Source organism: Poecilia formosa, unplaced genomic scaffold (genome assembly GCF_000485575.1).
Source record: "Poecilia formosa unplaced genomic scaffold, Poecilia_formosa-5.1.2 Scaffold132, whole genome shotgun sequence".
In the NCBI taxonomy this organism is placed as follows: domain Eukaryota; kingdom Metazoa; phylum Chordata; class Actinopteri; order Cyprinodontiformes; family Poeciliidae; genus Poecilia; species Poecilia formosa.
This window is the reverse complement of record NW_006800071.1, coordinates 1,077,554-1,086,668: the sequence shown is the minus strand read 5'-3', so window position 1 is coordinate 1,086,668 and position 9,115 is coordinate 1,077,554. Positions and strand designations below refer to the sequence as shown.

General features: G+C 36.2%; 1 protein-coding gene across 3 annotated transcripts; it reads right to left on the bottom strand.

Moving 5' to 3' along the window:
* Positions 1 to 5,135: 5,135 nt before the first annotated feature.
* lsm6 (LSM6 homolog, U6 small nuclear RNA and mRNA degradation associated) lies at positions 5,136 to 8,150 on the bottom strand. 3 transcript variants are annotated; one of them, XM_007561991.2, is made up of 4 exons: positions 8,040 to 8,150; positions 7,536 to 7,640; positions 7,329 to 7,442; positions 5,136 to 5,342 (listed from the first exon to the last, which is right to left on the bottom strand). In XM_007561991.2, the coding sequence occupies exons 2-4, from the start codon at positions 7,627 to 7,629 to the stop codon at positions 5,308 to 5,310; spliced, it is 243 nt and encodes an 80-aa protein (XP_007562053.1). In that variant the 5' UTR covers positions 7,630 to 7,640; positions 8,040 to 8,150; the 3' UTR covers positions 5,136 to 5,307. The 3 variants fall into 3 exon arrangements, with proteins under 3 accessions (XP_007562053.1, XP_007562055.1, XP_007562054.1); XM_007561993.2 differs by having other exon boundaries at positions 7,536 to 7,635; positions 8,040 to 8,133; XM_007561992.2 differs by lacking the exon at positions 8,040 to 8,150 and adding an exon at positions 7,787 to 7,950.
* Between the last annotated feature and the right edge of the window lie 965 nt (positions 8,151 to 9,115).

Here is a 9,115-nt window from a genome sequence, read left to right as displayed (position 1 = left end):
AGCACTCAGTGTTCTGCTGTGTTTTGTCACCAAAACGTAAAATCTCTGGGTCCAACTTTGACCTGGACACAACTTCATCTGAAGGTTAATTTACCACGCCTTCTAAAACTACCCACGCCACTGGAACATTTTTCCATGTTACGACCATGAACTTTAATATGAAACAGATTTAAACACAAAGAAATATATAGTTGCAAAGAGGAAGGAAAATAAAGAAAAATCTGAAAAGTGTGGCATGCATTTGTATTCAGCCCACTTTGGTTGAATACCACAAAATAAAATCCAGGACAAGTTGCTGAATTAGCAAATAAAATTAACCTGTGTGTAAAATTAGTGAACAACGAGGCATCAAGAAGACCAACAGACAGATCAGAAGGAGAGATGTATAGAACTTTAAAGTATTATTAGGTTATAAACCAAGATTTAAAGCTTTGAACATCACACAGCCCTCTACTAAATCCATCATACAAGCAAGAAAAATGAAGGACAACTGCAAAACCTTACATGACTCCTTCATATTCCTGCACTCCACTGCAAAAACACACAATTTTACCAGGAATGTTGGTTTAGTTTTTAGTGGAAATGTGTTAATGCACTTGAAATGAGATAAAACTAACTTATAAGTAACTTTTCAGCAAAACATAGGCTCTTGTTTTAAGTCAACAATTCCTTAATATTGATGAAAAAGTATTAGTTCCACTAGTAGATTATTTCATGGAAAAAATGTCTCCTTATAAAAGAAATCAACGGCCAATGGAAGAAGTACTTTTCGTCAATATTAAGGAACTGTTGACGTAAAACAGACACATTTCTTGCTGAAAAGTCACTTGTAAGTTAGTTTTGTTTCAAGTCTACTACCATATTTGAACTAGTAGACCACTAAGTTTGCAAAACATTGTAACATTTTACTCCGTATCTGGATTCTCAACTGCTTATATCAATAAAATTAATTCAATTTTCTCTAGAAAGAGAAACTCCATACTTCCCTGACTTGATCTCATTTTTTCTCGGTGTCTGTGTTGAGAAGTGTGCTTGTGATGCTGTGTGTCCCCGGCCCTTCAGGCTGAACTGGGTCAGGTCACGGTCAATAAGACAATACGGGTAACATTCGTAGGCAACTCGGTGTGTTTCCAAAATAGAGCCTACTATTGTGGGACAGCTGCAAAGTCTTTTCTAGTCGAAGTTCAAGGACTCACGTGGAGCGCAACGTTCGAGTCTCTTCCTGCCTCAGTCTTTGGCGAGTCAGTGAATGTCCACAACAACGTGAAGTGAAACCTTTCAGCGCTGTTGCTTCAGAAGGAGCACCTAGTTACCCTCCTCTAACCTTACCATCTGCATCAAGCTGCCATTCGGAGCCAAGATTAATCACAGAAGCTCCTGTCCGTGCTGGGAATAGAAGTTTTCCAGATAACAAGGTCAAGGGTCACATTTTTGGCTGAGGTTGAGCGTCCTCGGGGGCTAAATAAAGAGCCTAGGAGTTGCACAGCAGCTTGGGCTACCACAGGCCTTCACACTCAATTAGGATCAAAACAACCATCTGATTTTAACTTGGATTGAGGATTCTGAGAAACAAAGAAGGGCAACACACACACAAGGCTTGAAGATATAAGTAAAGCGTTTTTCCCCCTTATTTTTGGATACGAATCCAAACCGATGGAGATTCAATCAATTTAAAAAAAGAAAGACGGGTCTGTTTTATTACTTTAACAGTCACAATGTTCCTTAGGTGTTTGTTTATCTTGCTGAAACCCAGCCGGACCTCTGACCCAGACTGCAGGATGTGAAAGCAAAGGCACAAAATGAGAGGTCACGGCCATCGTTTACGTCCTGAGCACATGACAGGCTGTCAGGCAGAGGTTAAAGCCGGTCAGGATCACAAAACAACACATGCACAAACAAACAGCTGCTCAGAACCAACAAATAAGAGTTATATACTGAAGAAGTTTGATTCAAAAGAGAGACGGGAATTCATGACACACAGAATCAAACAAAATCTTACCAAGTATTTTTGGTCTAGTTTCTTTTCAAAAGGAATTTTTAATTTGACAAATGAGCTTCATCAGATTATTCTAATTTTTTCAATATGACTGTATATGAAGGGAATTTAACTTCTGAATTATATTCTAATTTCTTGATATTCACCTCAACCAGACAGATCGGGTTCTAACCAGGTTCTTTAGTGGCTCTGAAGCCAAAACTTTTCTCCCTGGTAAATTCTGACATCAATTGAACATGGCCTATAAAATCATGACACAACATAGTTAATGTTTGTCATGTTTATGTCCTTTCTTAATAAATATAAAAACTGTAAATGCTGTACAAGGCAGAAAACAAATCAGGAGGAAGATTAATTTGTTCAATATAAATGTGTGCATCCTCCTTTTTAAAGCCTGGTAAAAATCATCTTTATGATAATATCCACTCTGAATAGATCTGCATTAACAGAAGGCAGATATTTGTCCTTGTCCAAATGGGAACGCGGCACAGCCAAACATAAAACCCACCACCGGTTGTCCTTGTCATCCTTTGATCCCTTGTGAAGAGGCTAGACAGTCATGCTGCAGTGATCAGTCAGGGTCACATCCTCCTCCGCTCCTCTTACCTCTTCCTTCCTGCAGTTTTATGTCTCAGGCAGATGGTGGTGCTGTAAGACTTAAAGCTGACCCCCCCCCACACCTCCTCTTTTTTTTTCCCTTTTTCTCCAAACATAACAAGGCTGTCACCTATTCTATCCTCTTTTGTCCTCTCCGCTCCATCACTCACCTCGGCACGTCAGCAGTGAACCACTGCAGCGTCCTCCTCCTCCAGCCCGCTCAGGAGGGGAGCAGAGACCCCAACTCAGCACAAACTATCCTTGATGAGCGAGGAAACACACACTAAGCTGCAAAACAAAACAAAAAATCTAATTTTTTAAATTTAATTTCAGTGCTTTAGATTAAATATAAAAGATTCCTAAAAATGCTGAAGCAATAGCTGCAATAAAAGTTTTTTAATTACCAAAAAGAAGCATTGAATTGCATATCCTCTCCGAGGTCATTTGTGTGAATCATAATATTTTGGTTCCCGTTGAGGCCACACAGCCTGCAGCTCAATTATGATTCCAGTGGGTAAATATTTGTCTGCGCTAACCCCTCGCTAGGTGCCATAATGGTTCTTTGTGTGTTGCAGCGTGCACATTTCCTTTCTGTGGACCTATCACTCAGTGCCACTGTGTGTGTGTGTGTGTGTGTGTATACAGCAGCTCAATCACCCCTCCACCCCCTAACATTTTCTCTACAGCTGCAGCTCGGCGGAGTTTGATCAATAATGCGTCCTTCATTCTCAAATCAGGCCTGACCTTGGCAGCCTTTTGTCTCCTTCCAGGGGCCAGAGTGCGCATGCACAGGTTGGAAAACAAGGCTCTCAAAAATGAAAAAAAAAAAAAAAAGAAGAAAAAAAATCCACCCTTGGAAGGAAATTAACTGCCCTTGCTGCGTCTACAATGCGGCTCCCTCTCATTACCAATCTAATGAATCACATATTTGTTACAATTTTTTTTATCTCGGTGCAATGAGGTGATGCTGCTTTTGAACTTATTTGCGAAATAACCATGGGCCGTGCTGAAATGAATCCCTGCATATGCTGCTGCATTGATTTCCAAAGCCGACCGAGCAAACAGAACCCAAGCAGAGTCGAAGACGACACAAAAAAAGAAAGAAGGAAAAGGTGGCCCTGTGTGCTCAGAGTTGCTTTAAAAGAACCAAATCTCCGAAGGCTGCTGCAGAGGGCAAAGAAAGTCGATCTAACAGATCCGTTTACATGTTAATGCAGCCTGCAGGGGGCACCATTTATAGATTAGTCCTGCAGTCGCTCTCTTTGTTATTCTCTAATATACATCTGCCTGCTTGAGAAATGCTTTCTGTCACAGGTACATATTGGATCCGTCAGTAATGGTGCATTAAGAAGAGCAACAGGTTACTCCAGTATGCCGCGGTGCTCCATCATGCTACCTGGCCGACAATTTACTCCCAACTCCACATCACGTTACTGGAACTCCGTCCAATTGCTTTTAAAAAGTAACTGAAGCATTTTGTGCTGTTGTAGTCAGATTTGAGTTCAGTGGCTAAAAACTGTAGTCAAGAAATTTTTACACAAAAGTAAAAACGGTCAAAGAAATTACTCTAGTAAAAGGTTATCTAGTTTAAAGGTTACTCAAATATTGATCCAAACATCTGATTTAAAATAAAAAAAACAGACAAAAATGTAGTCATGTACAAATTATGGTGTTTTAAACACTAAAATAGAAAAAATACAAATAACATGGTTATAAAATAACAGATTCAGGCAGATCTTTCCCAACTATGTAACTGATATTTATAGATGGTAATGCAAATATGCTGCATGTCAGAACAGAGTCAAGTACTTACAGTACCAAAAAGCACATCAGAAAATGTCAGAAAAATAAATATTTTCTACAAACGATAAGTCTTACTTCAGCTTTAGCTGTAGGCGAGTCTGGATCTCATACATTTTTTTGTTTTTTCTTCATACTTCAAAATGAATCGGTGCATATTCAGAAATTTTACTCAAAAGTAGCAATACTTAATAAAAAAATATCACTCAAGTAAAAAGGATAGTGTAACAAAACCTCCTTTCCAAAAAGTTACTCAGGTAAATATAACTAGTTAATGCCCACCGCTAGTTATAATTAACTTAAGTAGATCTGAGTTTTTAGGAACTTCTCATCCATCATTCTCTGGAGTGTATAGAAATATTTTCTTGCTAAAGTTGATTGTTAAACTGCAGCAAAATGTGACATTTGTGTTTTCACACAAGCAGGTTTTATGGAAATAATGTCCAAAAAATAAATAAAACTAGTTGCTGTCCTACCATCACAAACGTGGAGTTTGTTCAACTATAATGGATATGGATTTCACATATTCTAAGGATTTTTACTCATTTTTACCTGGGGTGCCATTACATTTGGAGAGTGCAACAGTTAAAGAAATTACCAACAAATAAAAAATATTGGATTTTTATTTCTACAAGCTCTCCAGTAATGGCAAATCATAAAAAAGTCTTCTAAAGCTTTGTTACACTATTAAAATTATATAACCACCTACTGTTCATGTGAAACACAAACGACTTTACACAAATCCATTTAACGTAATTTTATTTCTATTTTCATAACAGTGTGAAAATGTAAATGAAATCCATCATTTATCAACTTATGTCATTTGTAGAACATTTCAACTTTACAAAACCACAAAAGAACAAAAACTCGCTCTCTAAAACAAACTTACAATAATTAAAAAAAGAAGATTTCTGCTACACCTTCCTCTTCTGGGTGCTGATGTACAGAACTGCAGGAGAAAAGAAAAAAAAATAAGTTTACAGCTTTTAAAAACTTTTTTTAGTCATTTAACAAGATTTTGCTTCAAATAGTGTTTCTCCACAAGAACAGAGCAAAACCAGTAGAAGAGTCTCGTTTCAGTTCCGTTTTCACCACAGACAACATTCCTGCCGTTACCCCAAATATGCAGCCGGTTTGGGTGGCCCAACCAAAGTCCAACCAAACGGCAAAAAAAAAGCGCTTGTTTTATAAAAATGGTGTTCTAAACAACAATTGATTCCTGATGCTTTCTCGTCTTTGAAGTCACTCCCACCCTTTACTTCCTGAAGCCAACCACAAAACGTGTGGGACCCACAACACTGCGACTGCCCGACATTAAAATCACAGTTCTGCTCATCCTGACTGCTGTGCTGAACAGCAGACAGGTAGGTTGTTATTTCTGCTCATACCTTAAATCTACATTTAACCAGCTGCTCCACTGTGACTGAAATAGTCCTACCTAGAGACTGTAAATGCTCCTCAACAGCATGATTCACATTCATGACTGAATCACACTGTAGTTGGCTTCTGTCTGGGAAACACAGCCAGAGAAGGGAGGACGCAGACATCGGTTAAGAATCATCATTCTGAATTAAAATAGTAAAATCCTTAAACTTGTAGTTAAGAGTGTTTATCCATTGTAGCAACAATAACAGAAATCAATGCCAAACTATTTTATACTAGAAAAATGCGTCTTGTAGACAAAGGTAATATAAAGCATCAACAAGCTGCACTGAATCAAAGTCAAAACACAAAAAAGGAGCAGCATTTTTTTAATCACTATGGATACAACTGTAATGTTTGGTAATCACAAATATTAAAGGAAATTCCCCCCAAGATATTAGAAGTTTCTGAAATTTTTATTTTAATTTCAGAATGTGTTACTTTTCATGTTTAAAATAAGAATAAAAAAGTCTTTGTTACAGCATATTATAATCACTTTCTAAAACTTATATAAAAACATCCAAAATACTGAATGTTTCCAGAGGTATACTGGGGTCAGTCTTCTCTGGTTCTCATCTAGTCACAATATTATCATCAAAGTTTGCTGGTAAATAATAAAAATGAGCATTTAATCAGCTCAATTTTACAGTTGGCTAATTAAGATATTACAGTTTCATTGGAATATTTTGCATCACGACCGTACATGATTAGTCTATAAACCTGAGAGTTCATGATAAAGTCTAATGTCAAAATGGGACAGAAGGGATTCAGTCAAACTATTTCTCTGATTTAGTGGGGAAAAAAATTAAATAAAATAACTGGATACAACTCTAGACTAAAACTGAGTTTGTAGAAACAGATCTTTAAAGGATTTCTGAGTTTATGTCTTACTTACCTCAGGAGAAGTAAACTGGTATAAATTCATTGTGTTAATGTGTCCAAAAAAGATTTAGTAGAATATGATTCCCAGGTTGGCGTTACCAATGAGAACTAGCTCTTAATTATCTCAGTTGTCTAAAAACATTGGTTCCTGTAAATCTACAGGATCTCAATTAGATCCGTTTTTTAAGCTGTTTGGATCCTTTGCTTTAACAAAAAAAATGTTTTTCATCCTCTTTCTGTATGAATTTAACCAAGTATTTAAATCAAGATTTTAAAAAAGTGATTCAAGGTTTTCTGTATCCTCAAACTATTATACTCAGATGTGTTTCTATCAAAGGTGCTTTACATCATTTAATGTATTTGTGGCTGGGATGTCCCCTTAGAAACAGCTTTTATTTCCTGATGCATATTGGGAGTTTCTAGACTAAACAATAATAAAAGATACAATTTATCTTATTTTTAACCAGGGCACAAAGCTAACATCATGGCTGGACAAAATTGTTTTTGGTTTTCATAAAATTGACCATTTTAAAATCAAAATTAGTTGACTAAGAAATGCATTTTTCATTGACACCAGTTACAGAAGTCGCTGTATAACTTTTTATTAATAAAAAAATATATACATCCTTACCATTGTTTCCTCTCAAAAAGGCATCTCCATACTTGTTCTTGAGCTGCCCGTTGACGTACTCCTCTGTCTGCTCAATAGCAATGTTCATGTAACCATCCAGACAGGCCAGAACACCTGCACAGCGACAAACAGCAGCGGTTATTCAGATTGCATTTTACTTAATGGAAGAGGACTATGCCATTCATTTCAGCATGGCAGCTGCAGTACCTCTGTAATCAACGCCCGAGTTGAGCTTGACCACCACAGGTCTGCCGATAATCTGCTTCAGAAAGTCACTGGGGGTTTGTTTTCTGAGACTCATCTTCACCTAAACTGGGTCGAAATAAAACAATGTAAAGGTTTGTTTATCTCAACAATGAACACTAGCATTGATAAAGGTAATCCACCCATATTCGGCAGTGTGTACGTGTTAAACCACACAAGAAATGCATTTAAAACAAAAGTACTAAATTACATACCCAGAAGCTATTATAATAAGAACCACAACAGTATTTAATAGTGTATTGGCGAGCTAAAGCTAGCCGCTGCTGCTAATAAGGCTAACAGGCTAACCGCTTCCGTAAATGAGAGCGTCCACAACTAACGACATGAAAGTGTTGGTAAGCGAATAAGTAAATTAAGCACGTACTAAGGCTTAAAACTGGACTGCTTAACAAATCACAAAGTCTTTCAAGTTTTTAACAGAAGCGAAATATTGGTTAGGGTTTTTACCTGTTAAACGTTTCACAAACGATTGTGTTCGGCGTGCAGCGAAATCAACCAATCAGGTGCGTATAAAGTACGGAAACCATGCCAGGACAATCATCTCAGAAAGCAAAGTTGATGCGAAGCACGGTTAGATCCACGATTTACAAAAACATAGCATAAGTACTGCAGCAAACAAACTTGATATTCATAACTAGTTGAGATTTGAGTAAACTACAGGCATGGAAGACAAAGAAGGAATGAGATGGTGTTTAGAATATAGATAAAATATTTATTTTTATAAAAACAAAACAAGAAAAGCTTAATTTGTAGAACATTAATCTCAAAGATATTATCATAGAAACTCATACAAATTTTTTGTTTGTTTACACTGTAGGTTTTTGATTTTTTAGTTTTTTGTTTTTTTTTACCTTGTCGGCATAGTACACACAATTCCATTTTTACAATATATTATTATTATTGTTATTATGGTCATCCAGCAGGACACTAACATGTCAGAACAGATTTAGTAAAATATTTTAAATTACTGAAAAACAATCTTTTAATTTTAACTTGTGTAGATTTTATAATTTCCATAACTACTCATTATTTTCAAATTAATGTAAAACATAATAATAAAAATAATAGGAAGAACATTAAATGTTGATAAATTTTGATAAATAAACATAAGAATAACTTTATATTTTGCTTAAAAAGGAGTAGGTAGACTAACTTATTAAATCCTACCTCCAATTTACTCATCCAGAATATGTATTGTGGATAATAATGATGATAATAATATTGATTTCACTACAACAGCAGTGGTAAACTACTGTAGTAGTAATATTATATTAGACTTTTCTGAATGATTGACCATTACATTTTCAGTGCTTATGGGCTTGGAAAACATTTTTTCTTACATTTTGACATAAAATGTAAAGTCTATCTTTAAAATAAATGTCATTAAAATATAATTCCTCATTTTAATGATTAAAACCTAGCCTCCAAGGAGCAATAATATAATTTAGTTTTGTTTATTATGGTATCTGAGAGCATTTCTGTGAAGGATGTAGGAAAGTCTTTTCTCTAATAAACCCAGGTTG